Source organism: Pituophis catenifer, unplaced genomic scaffold (assembly GCF_029215685.1).
Source record: "Pituophis catenifer annectens isolate HBS135680 unplaced genomic scaffold, rPitCat1.0.hap2 SCAF_3, whole genome shotgun sequence".
Taxonomy (NCBI): Eukaryota; Metazoa; Chordata; class Lepidosauria; order Squamata; family Colubridae; genus Pituophis; species Pituophis catenifer.
The window spans coordinates 167085961-167106177 of NW_027256883.1; the positions used below are offsets into that span (position 1 = coordinate 167085961).

The following is a 20217-nucleotide window of genomic DNA, read 5'->3' on the forward strand; positions in this document are numbered from 1 at the left end:
TTTTAAAAAAAGCTATAAATATGAAAATGTCCATCATGGATCTTGCACTGCTGTATTTAGCTAAACAGAAAAAGCATCCCTGGAATATTTTGAACAAAATCTTCTAAATGTTTTTACAGAATTTGCCTATGCTTCAAATTTCACAAACAGAATATAGATTTTTCCCCCTGTTGGGAATATTAGCAGATGGGATTGTGCTCAGTGGGTTTAGGAGTTATAATAGGAATTATAATAATGAACATTTTGTTTTAATTTGTAACAAGAGTTAATTGAGTAAACTACTCAACTAATTTGGAATTTATACTTCATATATCAAACTGTTTTTAAAATAGGTTGCTTCTTATTTCTCAGAGCTAAGTCAACAGAGAAGGTTCAATATAATTGGGAGTGCACTGTTACTAGGCCTTTCTTTACTGATAGCTTGATCCTGACCTAAGAAAGTCCCTCAGTGGGAAATTGCCAGTAATCGCTATCCTCATAGTTCTAGTTAACAGAAGTCTAGATGTAAAATTCTACAGGTTCAATCAGGTCAAACTGTATTTTTTTTTAAAAAAAAAATTGATTTATATGCCGCCCTTCTCCGGAGACTCGGGGCGGCTTACAGTGCGTTAAGCAATAGCCTTCATACTTTTGTATATTTTATACAAAGTCAGCTTATTGCCCCCACAAACTGGGTCCTCAATTTACCTACCTTAGAAAGGATGGAAGGCTGAGTCAACCTTGAGCCTGGCAAGATTCGAACTCACTTTAATTGCAGATAGCTGGTGTTAAATTACAGTGCTTAGTCTGCAGAGCTATCCAGGATTTGACTTGATTGAGCAAGGGAAGAAAATCCTGCATCCTTTCTTTCACTCTAGGTTCCTGATTTCTAAAACATTTTTTTTTAAAATACAATATAATTCCTGTTCATATGACTAATCAATAAACATAGCTTAAAATTATTACATTTGTATTTGTTAATTTCTATTTCACCTAATATCATAATTGATTGCATTTTCTGATTTCTCACAAATGTATTCTATTAGGAATACTTAAATCAAGGGAATCATAGAATTGTAAATGTATTGAATGAAGTCTTATCATGTTCAAGGCAGGGGTGAAATGCTCCCGGTTTGGACTGGATTGCCCGATCCAATAGCAATGGCAGTGGGTGGTTTGGAGAACCGGTAGCAAAAATCCCTCCCTCCCCCCATGCCCAGCTGAGCCGCGCGATTATCAGAGGCTTTTTTTTTTTTACTTTTAAAAGCATTTTTTCTACAATCTCTTCGGCCAAAAAAATGCTTTTAAAAGTATTAAAAAAAGCCTCTGATGATCGCACTGCTCAGCTGGGATCATCAGAGCCTTTTAAAAGCATTTTTTCTACAACCTCTTCAGCTGAAAAAATGCTTTTAAAAGTATTAAAAAAAGCCTCTGATGATCGCGCTGCTCAGCTGGGATCATCAGAGCCTTTTAAAAGCATTTTTTCTACAACCTCTTTGGCTGAAAAAATGCTTTTAAAAGTAAAAAGAAAAGGCTCTGATGATTGCGCAGCTCGGCTGGGATCATCAGAGGCTTTTAAAAGCATTTTTTCTACAACCTCTTCGGCCGAAAAGGTTGTAGAAAAAATGCTTTTAAAAGTAAAAAAAAAAAAGTTGGCCACACCCACCCAGTCACCTTACCCCCCACCAAGCCACGCCCACAGAATCGGTAGTAACAAATTTTACATTTCACCACTGGTTCAAGGTACTATTCTGGCTTGACTATAATATCCTCTGATCTCTTGGAAAGTGTTGGAAAGGTATTACTAGAGTAAAGCAGGCTATTCAAACCAAAAAAATGACATTATAAAGGTTCAATCTGAGAATAACTGTTACAGTAAAACAATATGATTGGGTATTTTTGTATGACTTTTGGAATAATAATACTGGAGAGCACACATGAATCTTTTACCAGCTTCTGATGCCTATGCATTTTAAGAGATTACTTTTATGAAGTCCCACATAAAAAGTAATCAAAACAGAAAATACTGTAAATGTTTCTCTTTTTGTTCTGTCTTAATTGATTTGAAAACAGTTCCTTCAATTGAATATGCTGTGTGGTCTGAGTCTCTGGAAAAATGCATAATTTCTGTAGCAATTTCTTGCTGGAATCTAGACCTAAATTAAGCCAGCCTGCGTATACTCTATCCCTTGATGATATGCAAGAACTTTTACTTAACAAGCCATGTAATCGTACTTAATTACACTAATCTTGCCCTGAAGATTAGAATAATATAAGAGCTTCTCTGTAGAAGTAGTAGCTGGAATACAGCTGGCTTATATTTCAAATCATTCATTTAGTACTATTATTTTGGTTGCATATGGACAGTTTTAGTCCAGAGCAATTGTCACCTGGATTCTAAACAAATATATTTGGAAATAAATCCAAGTAATTTGAGTCAACCTAATATAAATTTAGAATGCTGCCTGAAAGACCTTGAATATGAACCAAGATTCATTTTTAGTTTTCTCTTATGGAATATTGCTTAACTTTTCTGTTTCCTTAAATGAAATTCTAATTATGTGTAATTTTTGCTTCACTGATTATATTGTGTTTGAGCTATTCCTTTCTTTTTGTCCTTGTATTATTATTTTTAATTTTTTGTTCATGTTCATTGGTGGCTCTTATTTTACATAAACCATCCACTCTGAATGCCGTAACTGAGTTCATATTAATGCTAGCAGACAATTCCTTTCATTTGTTCTGCTTTCAAGAAATTCTGTATCAGTGCCCGTTTCATTATATTGCTTATTGTGTTTGCTTTCCAGGTATAGATATTACAATGCAACAAATGTGCAATTGTAATATCTGTACTGTAGCTCATTTTGAATTGCTTATTCTCCAGAGAATACTCATTCTGGTGGGTTTTTTTCTTTGTTGGAGTATTGGCAAAATCAAAACTGGAGTGTGCCCTTTGGTGGTTTGATGACTGATTAGTACAGTTTTCATTCCTAAGGAGTAATAATTGTTTGTCAGGTTATACTTCACTTTATGTGAAAATAATTTGACTATTGAACTTCATTGTGCTTCCTTCATGAATAAATATACTCAATTGGAAATCTGACTCCTTTATAGTTTAACAGGATCTCACCCACATGCTGAATAACTTGGAAAACACTTTAACCTGATTTTCACAACAAACTCTGGGAAAAGTCCTCCTGCAGCTCCATAAATGTAAAACTCTTAAATTTCCTGGAGTTCAGATTTAGATCCAGCAGTCATAGATGGTGACCTCCAGGGTCCTTAAATAAACAACAAAGATACTTCTGGTCTGTCTATTCTCTCCTAATTGGATATGGAGGGAATTTGCCATCTGGGACAGCTCTTCATTGACCTGAGAAGCTGGCTACATAATTTGAGTTTGTCTTCTGATTGGTTTTTGCCAACTATATGAATGCGAAGAAAGAAGTAACAGCTGAAGCATCCCACTCATGTGTACTGTAGTGTATTTTCTGCTCATTGCTGCTCTGCATGGAAAACACTGTTGAATTGTGCAGTCAGGGGTTATTAACAAACCTCCAGTCCCACTCTCCCAGGAGGGAAGCACAGGGATAGATTTATAGTTAGGCAAAGGGTTAAGATACCTCTTTCGATATTTATAACTGCCCCTTTTCATTTAATAGCTATAACTCCCCCTTCTGAACTTTCATTTCCACTGACATCTTTCATCATTTCACAAGGAATAAAGTTTCTACATGCAAACTCACTCCCTTGGAAATTGAATGTGGTGTATTTGAAGAGTTGCTCTGAACAGGTTGTCTAATACAGGTCCCCTTCAGATCACACCAAGGCAGGAAGTTTCCATCAGCTTCTTTGAATGACAGTTTCATTAGGTTGTGGCTGGCATTTTTCATTCCTCCGCCCAACTTTTTAATGCTGCTTTTAAAAATGTAAATAGCGAGTAACTTTCTCCTTTTAGTCAGTCAGTCCTAATGAAGGTTGCCTTATCCTTAGGGTCAATGGGTAGAGAAGAGCATACTCCTAACTTTTAAGTATCAGCTATTTATCTTTTGTAAAAATTATTAGGGAGTGAAGTACTACACATTCATCTTGTAGACAGCCAGTCTCACACATTGTGCAGCAGAATGGAAAACACAAACTTATAAGTATTTCACATATCGATGGTACTAATACTTCCTTTATTTAATGAATTTAAATCATGCCTTGTCAGAAATAACCTTTGGGATTGTTAACAATAATAAAATGTAGATTAAAATGGAATTAAAATATAAAATAAATCAATTAAAACAGTTAAAATGTACTTTAGCAAGCAAGTTAGCTTAAAAAGCCAGGAGTCAGCCTGCATACAATTAGCTTTGCCTGTTAAGCATATAAAAGAAAAAACAAAGAAGAAAAAGCTGGCCTTGTCTTACTTCCTGTGGTAGCAGCATCTGGAGCAACTGGTAGGAAGGCCTTTTCTCACATTCTCAATGAGAAAAGATCTCCCAAAGATCTTAAAAGCCAATAGTCTTTCAAAAATAGTTATGTAGGGCTTTATAGGTTATAACTATAGAGTGAGTTGGGTCTCAAAGTGGGACTGAGACCAATGAAACTATTGTTTAAAAAAAGTCACGTTTTCTATAATTAGTTCTGATTAATAGTCTGGCTGTAATAACTTGGACCAGATGAAGCTTTTGGACATTTTTGAAAGACAACTATATGTAGAACATTCTGTAGACGTCCCAAAAGGATGTGATTTTAAGACGTGTGTCCCTATGAGTAGATTTGACTTACCCAAAAGTAAGTGTTTATGAAGATTCTCAGTCATCCAAATCATAGTTGTATCAAAAGCGGTTTTTATTTTTGAAAAGGCAACTGGACTGATTTTTTAAGGAAGAAGAAGATGTTTCACTTCCTATCCTTGAAGCTTTATCAGTTGTATTGGATGGTGTGGGAGATGGAAGGACAGTTATTGACAGTATCAAAAAATCAGCCTTTTCAAATATAAAAACCACTTTTGATATATCCAAAAGTAAGTACATACGCATTTGCACTGTGCAGGTATATTTTTAGTCAATATTGAAACCTGGGATTTGTGAAACAGAAGTTTAAAAACAAGTATAATTTCTTCTGTCTTTTAACTGATCAGAAGAAGCTCCTGCCTCTTTATGAATTTTGACTTTGTTTGCACTCCATTGCCAATTCAGATGCTTTAAACAATTTGAACAAAAATTTTTTTATTTAGATGATAATGAGTTAGTTTGTATCTTTGGATGTCTTTAGTAAACCTGTGTCTTCAGGGCAACTTCAGGGAAGGTTTCTTATAAGCTACAGCTAGCTAATGATTTATGCTCACATGCATGCCTGCATGCCAAAGTCAGCCTCAACTCCTGACTATTGCCTGGATAAGTCCATGCAGTTTTGTGGGCAGCATATTTGGAAGTGGTTTACTATTACCGGTTCCTTCTTCCTATGGCTGAGGGGAAGCGTCTTGTCCAAAGACACCCAACAGATTTTGTACCTAGGGAAGTACTAAAACACGTGATCTCCCGGTTTTTAGCCCTGCATCTTTAATCACAAAATTATACCAAGCTGGCTCATCACACACAAACCAAAAATGATATTCTTGGTAAATAACTTTTGACCAATCACCACTTGCCTCTTACCACTTAATGAATAGCTTTTCCAAGAAGGACCAAAATTACTATAATATAGTGCCTGAAACAACCTAGCCATACTATGATTATGGCATCAAATGCTTCAGAGATAACCTGCATAACAGAATGACACACATCAGTTGTCAATATAATTGAGTATATATGTAGTGTATATATACATATACACACATACACAGCTGCTGATCAGATTTGCATGAATCCATCTTTCATTATATGATTTTTCAAAGCTTGTTGTTTTCATTTTTAGTCAAAGCCATTTCCCCTACTTAAGATATCTTTTAGATTTTGAGTCATTTGCAACCCACCAATAAGAGCTGAATCAATTTCTTATAGTGCATCAATTCATGTGCAATAATTTTATAAACAAAATTATTAACTAATTGACAATGCCCAGAAAAGTAGCTATATGTTCAAATTTGCTGACAATTTCATCAAAGGGATCTAAAATTCTTGATAATTATGGATGCAACAAACTCTTTCTAGTGAGAATTTAGCATATTGACATAATTTCTAAGTTTGATTGGTGATTATACTGGAGCAAGAATGCTGTGAAAGATGTACACACAAAAGAGCAGGTGATGTTTACATTTGATGTAGAAAAGGCATTGTTTTCTGGAAAAACTGACCACATAGAAAACAGTCTCTTCATTGCTGCAAAAGAAAATCCTCAAACAGTGGCCTAAATTTCTTGGGAGCTAAGAAAGTAGATCATTAGCAGTATGATGATGAGGCCCTTCCCCCCCCCCCAAAAAAAAAGTTCTATTTACCAAGCACATTAGATTTTATGAAGCAATGGAGGGTAGAATATCAGTGTCCATTTTTCTATTTTCAGGGAACATCTGTCTTTTCTCCACAATGTTACTTGACTCTGGGATTTGGTTCTCATTAGATCTAACAAGCCTGCACTCAGACGCTATGACTCTCTTACTCCCTTTGGAATAATTTGTTCCACATGCTTGGTTCGCACTGCCCAGTTGCATGCTCTCTTCTGCTGCCAGCTTGTTGAGCTGTGGGCTAGGCTTGTCCAATTAGCTATTTCTCTATGAACTTTGCAAGTGTAAGGCATTAATGTGGGTCATCTCTGAGATGCTCCAGAAATGACAGATATTTTCATGAAGTTGGTCTCCTAATGCTGCTGCAAACCTCACTTCTCCATTAATTTAAATCAGGATAAAATAAAACAATTAGATCTGCAAAGGTTCATTTCTTAGGTGAGTATTCAGAATAGTCATATGAGAAGAGTGAGCCCTTCCCTTCCCTTCCCTGCTACTGAACAAATTCAAGACATATTTGGCCTTTAGTTCCAACAATTCCTGAAACCAGGATTCGGGAATATTTGGTTGAACTTGCTATATGTAAGTGAGCATAGTGGAGCTGCTGGACATATTGCTTTTATTTTTACCATATTGATATGGTGTTATTGAAAATTGATGGTAATTTGGAAACCTATGAAAGCCTGTTCATCATTGTATTATAGATCATAGAGTACCTTACTAATGAATAGTCCCTAGGAATCAGATCACTTATCTAGTATATACAATTCTCAGAGAAAATATAGAAACAGACACCTTTCAGGGCTCTTAGATGAACTGATGCATCTTAGATGAACTGATGCAACTCTTTAGTGTATATCAGAAGATCTAAAGTAGAGGTGTCAAACTTGTGTTGTCATGGTGGCGTGACGTATTGGGACTTTTTCCCCCTTTGCTAAACTGAGCGGAGCCAGCACATGATGCATCCGGCCTGCTGGCCACAAGTTTGACACCCCTGATCTAAAGTAATGATGGTTTGAAAAATGCATTCCTGTCCTTAGAAACTCTATTACAAAAATTAGATGGGCTATATTAAATTCATTAAGGTTACAGTTCTATATATTGTATACTATGTAGACTTATTAGAATTAGGTTAGAGTTAGAGTGTAATTATTCATTTAGAATAATTAAATTTGGTGCAATTTCTTTTTAAGTAAAATGCATAGGAATAGGTTACTATATGCTTTAAAACATAGTGTAGCTGAAAGTTTATATAAGTAGCCTTCATTTAGCAACTATACACCTTTGCAGGTCTGTAAAACAATGTAAAGCTGAAGATCATAAGCACAATTGTGATTTTACTGTGTGACTGCTTAGCTTAATGACCAATTATGTTTGGTAAAAGAGGACTACCTGTATTTATGTTTGATTAGTTTAGATGAATTAATTAATTTAGCTTGCATCTAAAGAAATAAAGCATTGTTACTAAGTGCTATGTGAATTCACTTTCTTCCCTTTTCTTATCATTTTTTTTCTATTGTTCTTTTTTTATTTTTGAGTCTTTGGGTAGAAAACCCATTTTAAACTGCAGTAGGAGCTTTTTTCAGCTGATGAATCAGGGGTGGGTTCCACTTACTTTCGCTACTGGTTTGCAACGGGAGCGCGCGTGCATGCACAGTTCGTCTGTGATAATGTCCGGGTGGGTGGGCGGAGCCTCCTGCCGCCGTTACTACCAGTTCACAAGAATCAGACCGAAATGGTAGCAACCCACCACTGTGATGAATGTATTAGAATTCTATTTTTAGGACTACCATGTCTGGTGTCTTCAGACTGCTGCTTAATTCACAAACTGAATTTGGTTTGTTACTAGAGGCTTCATAATAATTTGTTCACTTTGCTATTGTGGACAGTCAAATTTGTTTTACATGCATGCAGCTTTCTACCCACAGGTATTGATCTATCTTCTGATAAAAAAGAGCTTTTTCAAAACTGCATTTACATTTAGCTAGAAAAGACATTTAAATACTAACAGTATTGAATACTAATTTCTGTCTCTTGTCTACGTCTTTTTCTTCTCTGCATATACCCTATAAAAACCCACTAGATGGTTTTTAATAAAGTGAGAGTTATACTAGTGAATCGAGTGGAGAAATATATTGTTGGTGACAAGGAAGGAAACCATTATGAAATTGATCCATTGGCCAAATGACTTGGTTTTAGCTAGAATTGTATGTGAAGTTGGGGAACCCGGGAGGGATATCATTGAAAATCTATGATTCAACTGTTCTTTGGGAATACTTACGTTTTTAAGAAGCCAAACTCCTTGCTGGACACTGTTTCTAAACCACTTTTTTATAATGTTAAACAGGGGAGAGGCACCTTCAACAGCACGTTACCCCCCCGACGTTTTCTAATGGTAAATATTTTTGTTCTATATCTCTTTGAGGAGTTTTAACTATAGCCGCATCTTCTATTTGGGAATAAAATAACCAGGCACCGCTGTCTTACTAACCTGCATGCCTCACTTCACATTGTGGAGAATAGGTGGCAGCTGCATTAACCAGAACAGCAGTTATTACTAACTGTTTAACCTGCCAGCTTCTGCCCTTTCTAAAATCCATTTTTACTCTTGAAATCTGCATGGCCCCGGCTATTGAGAGAAATGTAGATAGGCCTGGAGTTGTCCAGACAACAGAGAAAGAAATACCAGCTAACAAGATTATTCAAGAAGGAACAAACCAATTTTGAAGTGTGTGTGTGTGTGTGTGTGTGTGTGTGTGTGTGTGTGTCTTTAAGCAGTTGCTTGCTTTGCTTGTGCTCATAGCTGTTCTTTTGCTAGAAATTATAACCGTGAGCTGTTCAAAGCTAAGGATCAATGAATGTATTCTATTACTTGCTTCTATATTGTAGGATCTGTAAAACCCATTAAAAAAATCAGTTATTATTTGTCTTTCATCACTGCAGACTTCTGTAATAGAAGATTAGAAGTTATCATGCCATTAATGGGACCAAAGCATTATTAACATAAATGAAAAGAAGTCAACAAGGGATCAGTAACTATATTGAGAAATTGCATTGGAAGGCACTATAGCTCTACCTGAGAAAGCTGCTTTTGAGCCTATACTTCTAATTGTTATGCTTAAACTTAATATGAGATCTGTGGCAGGTAGTTGGGGAAGGAAGTCTGTGTGACCTGGTCTTCAAAACCAAAAGAATCTTCAAATTTATTTATTTTTTTCATTTTACACTTTCAGAATATAAGAGTTATTTATCCCTGTAACTTGTGTTTCTCTTTTTCTTTGTATCTAACTGCCAAACAGATTTTTTTTACCCAATCCTCTAGCAAACAAAATCATGAAATCACATATTTCCTCTCTAAATCACTTTCCCTCACTTTATGTCTCTTTGTGAATTATCTTCCTCCCAAAATGCACCCTCCCCGTCCCTTCGTTTCCCTTTCCCTTTTCCTTTCCCCTTCCCTTATGATTATTGCAGATGGTAAAAGTCTCTTAATTTTTTTCCTACTCCCAGGCAGCATTCCTGAAAATAAGATGGAATTACACTTGATGATAGGTAGTTATCTTTCTTACAAGTTGGCTATGTTTCATATCCACAAACCTTTTAAGGATTGTCTTTGAAATAACTGTTTATGATAGAAGGCAGCTAAACCAAGTCTCAAGTATTTGGTAATATATTGCTTTAGTTATACTTCCTGAAATTGAAATAGAGAATATGTGTAGAATATTAATTATGAATAAAGGCGAATATACGTGTCCCAGGATAATGTTGCAGGATCCAATCTGAGTTGGTCATTGGGATCAGAGGTTTTGTCTTTCGAGCCTTCAGACTCCTTTCTAGAGGATAGGCTCCAGCGTGAGTCTGAAAGTTTGGAAGACAAAACCTCTGGTCCCGGTGACTGACCCAGATTGGATCCTGCAGAACACTAATTCTCCATGTCTGGTATCACTGTAATACTTTGGGTCTGTCTTAGAGATATCTTATTTCCTGCCACAACCATTTTATCCCTATCCTATTAGTGCAATAGAATTAAATCATCTTTGGCTTTACAGTGTTAAACTGGTATTTTACTCCTTCCATCAAAACCATCCAACTATCACTACAAAATGTGTGAATTCTATTGTGCCTTGCTTCCCATCACGTCAGAGGCACATTAAACAAATAATGGGGAGGGTTAGTTGTTTCAATATGCCTTTGGAAACTTGTCAGCCTTGTCTGCCATCTTTCTGATACTGTCTTTCTAAATATCTGAAAATAGTGATGCAAGAAATGTAACAAAATCTATTTGCTGGACTTGCAATCAAGTGCCTTCTGAATGGAAGCAAGGAATCTGGAATTTTGCACTTATGGCGTATATATATGAAGAAAACAAAGTGGAGAAAAAATAACAAATAAAAGCACAGTTTTGACTGAGCTCTTTTCATGATCCCAATGTATTTATGATTTTTTTTATTCAATTTGGATTGACCTGATGGGGTATAGAAGGAGGGGGCATAGGAAAGAGCCAAGATATGACAAACAGACTGTCCTAAACCAAATCCTTCCCATTCTTGATGTGATACTGTGATTCGCTGATGTTTTTCCTGCCTGCTTGTCACGTGCCAAAGCAAAGCACAAGTTGAACCAAGTGATCTCCTCATTGTACCTGTCTGAGCTGCCTAACTTTACTGTTGCATTGGTAGTTAATTGGACTTCCAACTTTTGGGGATGTATTATTTCTGGGAAGTAATACACAAAAAAAACAAAAAAAATTTTTTTAAAAAAATACTTTTGCCGTGTCTTGGTCTAGCCTTGACTCCTGGATTTCCCAGGTGGTCTCCTGTCTAAATACTAATATATTTAACTTTACTTAGATTTCTAAATCAGTAAGGAGCAACCAGGTGCTCCTGCTTGCTAAGGTAGTATGTAAGAGAGAGACATAAGAAAATCAGTTAAATGTTTTATTTCTGCTTATGATTTTGAATTTTTTTTGAAGTTGTTTTATACTGAGATCCAGAACTTCACAAGACTTTAATGGCTATACAAAATTAACAGAACAACAGAGACCTTTGAGGTCTTCTAGTCCAACCCTTGCTCAAGCAGGAAACCCTATAACATTTCAGAGAAATGGTTGTCCAATTTCTTCTTAAAAACTTCCAGTGTGGGAGCATTCACAACTTCTGAAGGCAAGTTGTTCCACTGATTGTTTTAACTGTCAGGAAATTTCTCCTTAGTGCTAGGCTGGTTCTCTTCTAGATTATTAGTTTCCATCCATTGCTTCTTGTTCTGCCTTCGAGTGCTTTGGAAAATAGATTGACCCTCTCTTCTTTACGGCAGCCCCTTGGATATTGGAATACTGCTATCAAGTCACCCCTAGTCCTCCTTTTCATTAAACTAGGCGTACCTAATTCCTGCAAATATTTTTCATATGTTTTAGTGTCTAGCCCCTAAACATCTTCTCTGCATTCTTTCTAGAGTCTCAACATCTGTTTTACATTGTGGCGACCAAAACTGGATGGAATACAGATTTACAGCAGTTTTAGTGACCATTTGAAGTAACAATGGTGCTGAAAAAACGGACTTATCACCGTTTTTCACACTTACAACCATGCAGCATCCCTGTAGTCATGATCAAAATTCAGATGCTTGGCAACTGATTCATATTTATGATAGTTGCAGCATCCCAGGATCATGTGATCTTTTAAAGCCTTCTGATAAGCAAAGTCAATAGGGAAACCATTAACAAGGAGGACTACCTATATTCCAAGTGGTGTCTTACCAAGACATTATAAAATGGTACTAACACTTCACATGATCTTGATTCTATCCCTCTGTTAATGGCAGCCTAGGATTAAAGGTGGCTTTTTTGGCAGCTGCAGCACATTTTTTTTAAAGTACAAATCCTGTGTACTTTAGTTGTACTACATTCTGAAGGAAGAACATGCACTGGTAAAGGCAACTATGCATTAGTTAATGAAAAGGTATTCTTCACTTAAACATCAAATGAAACAAAAGAGTAGAATCAGATTAGAAAGAGGTGCTATGATGCTAAAGTATGGTGCTAATAGTAATTACATTTGCACTATTCTGTTAATCTATATGTTATATTGAGTTTGTATGATTACAAAGTGATTACAGGAGAAATGTAATAATTTGCATTGCTCAGTCTAAAATCAAATGCTGGTGATAAATTAGAATTTAAAAATCTAGTCAATCTAATTATGGACATATTTGGGAGTAAGGAGCAAGCTAATAGCGTGCTGACAAAATTGTATAGCATTAGAATTCGGCACACATGCTAAATTTCTACAAAATTTTCTTTTTAAAAAGTTAGTCAACATTCTTTTAAGGGTTATTGTTTATTTGTTTCATGAATGAGTATGATCCCTATTTAATAGAGCTAATTTAGGAGAGAACTGTTACAGAATGACATAGAATTTGAGACAGTTTCAGTGATCAAATATTTGGAGAAACACGTAACTAGGTGAAATGTTTCTAATAAGACTGGACTACTTTTATGTGGTTTAATAAGTACCTAATGAATGTATATAGAGATCCCTTAATCTGAACATTAGGGTTCAGTCCATTTGAATAGGAATATATAGCAGGAGAAACAACAACCAATGTTTATGATGTATGCTGTAGATTACAAAAATAGATAGAAGATCTGGACTAGATTATAGGAACTTTCTGAGAAAAAAAGACAGTAACAATGGAAGACTCCATTGTTCTGATACCTCTTGAAAAAATAATTCAGTCAAGACAGAATTACTAGACAGAATTTCTTAATTTCTTCATAAGAGTACAGAAGAGTTGCATACTTCTCAAAAATAAGATGTGGGGAATATAATTGTATAACATTTTAAGAAGGAAAAGAGGGAAGAGATTTAGGAAATCAAGACTTCCTAATTTAGGGAAATTGAGAGTTTTCATTTGGGTGAGAAAAACAAAAAAATTTAAAGCATGAAGCGGTATCGGGTAGCTCTAAATACAAAAAGGATCTGGATGTCTTAATGATAAATCGAACATGACTCAAAAGTATGATCTAGTTGCAAATCTGACAGGGATTCTGTAGTCATGAATTGCTATACTAAGAGGTTTTAGACTAGATAGTTTCCAAGAATATTTTAAGATTCTATGAACCTGAACAAAAAATGCAAATGGATGTAGATGCTCTGTTTTAGGGATAGGCCTTTTTAAAAAACATAATACAGCCCTTTCTTTCGATTCTCAAAATCAATCTGTCATTTGTGAAACTATTATTTAATGGAGACCAGTTGCAATGTTCTGTTCCATCATTGCATTCTGGAATAAGAGATTATATATTTAATAAAAATTTGTGTGAACCACTGATACCCAGATCATAAACGCTTGCTATCTTGATGTGGATTTTTGCCATTGCAAATAATTGGGACAGGCTTAAAAAGGAGGATCTGTAATTTTTAAATCTCAGAGAAGGTGTACTGTATGTATGTATATGTGGATGGCTAAAGAAAGAAACTTAGCACATTTCCACATTTGCTGGGAAGATGGAGATGGAAAAGCAGGCTTAAAGGTAGAAAATAGGTCTGATTTGCTTCACCCCTTCTGTGCCCTCCACTTTTGTCCTCAAAAAGCCTCTTCTGTACCACTCTTTTTTCAAGTAGACTCTCTTCCAATATCATAATCTAGAGGAAAAAAAATACTTTTTAAAAAAATTAAGTGTCAGCATTGACTTCAATGAAGAGCTCTAAAGGAGATTTAGTAGATAAGTGAAAGGATAAATCTTTTTCTCCACACCCATCAATTCTTCTTTGAAAATATCAGTCCTCTCATTGGCTGTCCTATATCCCAACTTTATACTCTCCAGACATGTTGCACCCCAGTTCACATAATCTCCAAACTGAAGCTTGATACAATAGCTTCATTTATTCCTTATAAAATATTATTCAAAGCTCTTTGGGCCCAGTTGTAATGATAGCACATATTACAACTAATCCTTGACTTAGTCATAAGTCAATAACAATTGAATCTGAAATTATGGTCATAAGTCATTCTGGTTGTTAAGCAGGTCACCATGTGACCAGACCTGAGTTTATTAGACTTTTTGTGGTAATCATTAAGCAAATATCATGATGAAGTGAATGCCATGGTCATTAAGAGAATCTATTTTGTCCAATGGACTTTTTTTTTTTGGCTGGAAACCAGAAGTAAATACCAGAAATCGGCAAAAAAAAACCCATCAAAAATTGCAGTAATGTGACAAGATGCTGCAGAGATCATAAAGATAAACTAGTTGCCAAACATCCCAAGTGTGATTACATAACCATGGGAAGGAGTACGGCCATCATTCATTCAAAATTGGGTCATAAGTACCTTTTGAAGAGTCTGTCATAACTTTGAATAGTCACTAAGCAACTGGATGTAAGTTGAGGATTACCTGATTGTGCATTCTTCTCCATATACCTGTTTTAGAAAAATCCAGGCATTCGTTAAGAGTAGAAGTGAAATATATTTATACTTTTATAATAACTATATTATGAAAAACTTTAAAACACTAATTGAATTAATATATTTTATTCTATTAAAAGCTTTCAATTTTCAAATGTTTGGATTTGAGTCTAAGCTATGTATTCAGATTTTTTTTTTTATTTAAGTCAAGGAGTTTTGCCCCTAGAAACAGTGCCATCATTCCATAAAACCAACTCTTAAGACATGTCATTCCTATATTAGAAATGTTTGTAGAACTGCATATTACAGATGTTTGAAAGATCTTTTCAAGATACTGAAAAAAATCTTAAATGTGCGTATGCTTTAAAATAATTCTAATTGGCTTTTGATCTTCTTTCAGAGACCTGTGCTGTTAACAATGGAGGCTGTGATAGCAAATGCCATGATGCAGCCACAGGTGTACACTGCAGCTGCCCCATGGGATTCATGCTTCAGCCTGACAGAAAAACTTGCAAAGGTAAGATGTAACCAAAGTCTTTATCCAGTAAATGGATCTGATGCAGAGAAAAGGATACACCTATGTCCTTCAACTGGTATTAATTTTGCATTGAAAAGAAACTGAGGTTTGTAAGAGCAATGGTGGTGTAGTGGTTAGAATGCAATATTACAGGCCAACTCTGCCCACAGTCAAGAGTTCGATCCTGACCGGCTCAAAGTTGACTCAGCCTTCCATCCTTCCAAGGTCAGTAACATGAGGACCCAGTTTGTTGGGGGCAATTTGTTGACATTATAAACCGCTCAGAGAGTGCTATAAAATACTGTGGAGTGGTATATAAGTCTAAGTGCTATTACTATTGTTTTTAAAGAACAATCTGGAGAAATTTGCTGAGAAATAAATGAGACTTCACAAATGGATGGAATCTGTGTTCTGTCTCTGGCAGTTCCAGGGAATGTGACCTTAGTTAAAAAACAGCCCTCTGCTGAAAGCTGTCTAACCAGCTTACTGATTCCAGATCCCATTTGTTTCCATTATTTTACAGAGCTCATTAACTCTAAAATGCTGGAGTTGCAGGAAAACATAACGTCCCAGAACAGTATTCTCTGTGACTGGGACTTTATTACTATTCAGAGTTATTTTATTGCTAATACATTTCAATGATAATAACAATAACAGCATTGACAATTCATCGTGCTTGCTGAAGTTGGTTGGATTGGGGCAAGACAAGAGAGCAATTTTCAATGATGTCTGGCTGAGCTTGTTTTCTGGGATTCATCAGCTTTTAACAAACCATTTCCTAGAAGTAAATTTTCTGGCATGTGCTACAAGTAAAAATATTTCTTTATAGATAGTAGACAGTTTATAAGCATTTAGGGAATTAAACAAGGCAGAGAATATGTTCTTTCTACCTTTTTTGGCAAAACAATTCTAAAAATTACAGCTAAATTTAGAATATAATCATTTGGCTCTTATTTGAAATTAATTTTTGGAGAGATAATGCATTGATTCTTTGTTGTCTTTAGTGCTATCTTGTGTTATCCATCTGAAAAGGATATAGACAACAATAAATGAGAGGCGTTATTGTCTGTAAATTCTTCCTTTGTAAATTATCACAGTCTATTAAGTAGATGCTTTAAATTATTTTCATTTTTAAAAGGTATATTGTTTCATTAATCTTTTTGTGATCTTATGTTCACTTAACTGTTATAAATGAGCTTTGTCTAAGAAAAATGTGATGAATATTGCAATAAATAATTCTGTGTAGTCACATTTGTATAGTCTACAAAACTATATATTTACATTTTATTATGATTAAAGCTTTTTTCCCAACATTAACTCTATGAAATATGTTGGGTTGAGAGAGAATGAGAGTCACTCAGGGAGTTTCAATAGTTCATAGAGATTTGAACCTGGGTCCTTCCAATTCCAGGATCACCACACTCCTTTACTACAATCTCCTCTCTTTCTCTTTTGCATTTCCTTGCGTAGAACAAAATTATGAATTCTTCCTAAATGCAACTGGCCAGTATTCTTAGAAATCCCCTACTAAACTACTAAAGTAGTTTCAGAAAAGCTGCATTTTGGATTTAATCTATATTAAAAGAATCTGTCCAGGTCAGTTTAACTTGGTTTGGAAGTTAACCAAATCGAGTGTATATCTTTATTTGAACTATCATAAAATTCCAAGCAGGTTGGGATGATTGGGTAACAAGCACCTAAGCTGTAAGTACCCTACAGCACAAGAAATTATAGATAGACCTCAATTTACGACCGTTCATTCAGCAAGTGTTCAGAATGATACTAAAGAAGGGATTTAACATTGGTCCCCAAAGTTACAGCTGTTGCTGCACCCCTGTAGTCATGTGATCAAAATTTGCCCACTTGGCAGCCCCCCCTCATATACAACCACAGGGGTGCTTCAACTCTTCCCCCATCTATCTCTCCCCATCTATATTATTTGGCCCCTGCATTCACGATCCCTTCCACCCTAGCTGACATTTGCCACCTTCTTGTTCCCGCTCCTGGCTGAGCATGCTTAGCCTGGCTCTTCGCAAAGAAGTTGCTGGCCACATGAGGCTTTTCCCCCCCTCAAGTTGCTGATGGCAGTTTCCTCATAAGACCTGGGAAAGGTAGGCTTATGTGGTCAGCAAGTGCCTCATAAAGGACTCATGCCTCATCAGCAGTGGGAACAAGAGGAAGGCAAAGGTCAACTGGGGCAGGGAGCACAGGGCAGCAGGGATCTCAGAGCACAGAGTGCCAGAGATCTTGAGCATGCAGAAGGTGGCAGGGATCTCGGAGAACAGAATGACAAAGGTGACTTTGGCTGGAACTGGACTGGGGTGGCTTCGGCTTCACACCACTCTACTGGGCCAGACTGGGGCTGTGCTTCGTGATGTGCTGCGCTGCCCTGGTGCACCAAGAAACCCTTTTGCGCTGCACTGTCGGGCCAGGTTGGGACTATGATTTTGAGCATCAGAGAGACTCGGGCTTCTTGTAGCCTCCGAGTACAGCACGCCTGGAAGCTCTTAAGTGGCAGTATGTCAGTTATCCCCTGAGGTTCTGAGACTGCTTGTTGCCCCTCAAGGCAAAGTAAAGGGTTGCCAAAAGGCCAGAGTTGTGGAAGGAGCTAGGTGGGTGGGTGGAGTTGAAAAGGATGTAGTCCCCTACCTTTCCAGGGTTTGGGACTAGGAGGCACTAAGCCTAGGAATGACTTGGATTGGAGTGGGTACTTAAATAATAACTTGTTATTCTTGGTTAATAACAGCTGGATTGCTGGCACTAAGTGATGTAGCCATATGACTGCATCATGCTTTATGACCGCATCACTTAACAATAGAAATTTTGAACCCAATTATGGTCATAGGTCAAGAACTATCTGTATGAATACACATCAAAAGTAGCATCTAAATTGAATCTGAACTGAGAAATCAAGTCATTTGACCTGTTCCTCTTCTGTTGAATCCTCATTTGATGACTATATGGCATTCATTCAATTGTCACCTTTTTACCCCTAAAGGGTATTTTGCTGTGTTTTTTGCCTTCTTATTACAGATATAGATGAATGTAGATTGAACAATGGTGGCTGTGACCACATCTGCAGGAACACAGTGGGCAGTTTTGAATGCAGTTGTAAAAAGGGATATAAATTGCTTATCAATGAAAGGACGTGCCAAGGTAAAGTCTTCTCATATCTTGCTGGAAATAATAATGAAGCAGTTATTTAAATATGGAGATAGAGCTTAGTCACATACGAAACACTCTCAATTTAATTTCTTTTTTTTTTATTGTCAGCATAAGAAATCTATATGAGGCTTGGATTTCAATGTTTCATAGCTTTGACTTTGCTATTTTATATAATAAAATATAATGTAAAATATAATGTACATTACATTAATGTAATGTAAAATAAAATGTAAGACTCTTAGATTGGCCCTACTGGATCAGATCAATGCTTATCTTAGTTCAGTATTTTGTTTCTTACAATAGCCAACCTGATTGCTTTAATGTGTTTACAAGCAGGATATTTTTTTTTGCTGTTGTTCCATTACAATTTATTATTTAGTGATAGAGAGCTCTCAACCTGAATGTATCATTGAATCATTATAGACTTGTTATGAAAATGTCCTTGTCCAAATATTTATCCTCATTTTAAAGCCATCTACGATAGTGAATCTCCTAATTTCATAGGGAAATTACGTTCTATGTAAAAAAGTGCTCTTTTAAGTCTGTTCTAAAGTTACTTCTAATTAGCTTCATTGGGTGACCCCTGAAGCCAGTATTTTGAAAATGCTATCCATCTTCTCCATGCCATATATAATTTTAGGGACCTTGATCATATCCTTTTCAATCATTATTTTTCCAGTCTAAAGAATCTTAAATGTGTTTGTCTTTTCTCATAAGGAAAATATTTGACCCTCCTGGTCCTTTTGGTTGAATAATGGTTAACAATGTTGGCAGTTTTATTTTCATTCTCATTCATAATGAATGTCCCATGGAATTTGTCTTTTTCACAGTTGACACACACACTGAGTCAGTATTGCCATTACTCACTGTAACCCCAAGACTTTTTCCAGGTTAGTTAACAGACAGCACAGACTTCATCGGTGCATATGTAAAGTTAGGATTTTTTCCTCAGCATACATCATTCTGGAATGATTATTCATATAATTATCCTTGGGAGCCCTTCATAGCCACTTTTTTTTATCATCCTGAAAATTGGAAGTTTAGAAGTTTATTGTATATCCTTAAGTCAAGATCATTGATAAATAAAAAACACAGATCCCAGTATAGTCTTACAAGGCTTCCATGCCCCACCCCACCCCCCCCATTGAGAAAATTGTCTGTTTATTCCAACATAAGCATCCTTTTCATTCCATTGACTAATACTTTTGCTTGTTTTCTGGTTAAAATATAAAGACCTTCTTAATGTTTCCCTCTTAATACTAATAACAACCACTCTTATCCTCTGTCTTTAAGAGATTTGACCTTACTAATTTTTCTTTTCAGACCACATTCATGTAGCTGTGGGGCCTTGCTCCCCAGAGCCTGTCCCAGAGACAGCAGCAAATGGTGCTGCCCCTATATTTTGCTGCCTCCACAATGGACTTTCATCATGAATCGGTCCATGCTGCACTGCTGTCCAGAAAACTTTTAAATGCAACATTCTAAAAGCCATGAGGATGGTTCTTTCAGTTGAAATTCCATCCATTGTCATCTATCACGTGGAAAGCCTCTTAACTTGGCATGCACAATACTTTAGTTACTCTATGTCCTGCAATTTTTAATCAATTGTTGATTGACTGAACTTTATTTTAAAAAATCCTTCATGTTTTAAAAATATTGACCCCTAAATTCTAGCAAAATGTTAGAGCATTTTGTATTTCATGGCTTCGACAGAGTACAG

General features: G+C 36.1%; 1 protein-coding gene across 1 annotated transcript in view; it reads left to right on the plus strand.

The window, feature by feature from the left end:
* SCUBE3 (signal peptide, CUB domain and EGF like domain containing 3) overlaps nt 1–20217 on the plus strand; it is a 125791-nt gene that overhangs the window by 82167 nt on the left and 23407 nt on the right. The window contains exons 7-10 of the mRNA XM_070939716.1: nt 8757–8804; nt 9920–9961; nt 15216–15332; nt 18366–18488. Of these exons, the coding sequence (XP_070795817.1) occupies nt 8757–8804; nt 9920–9961; nt 15216–15332; nt 18366–18488 (330 nt within the window). The remainder of the gene's footprint in view (nt 1–8756; nt 8805–9919; nt 9962–15215; nt 15333–18365; nt 18489–20217) is intronic.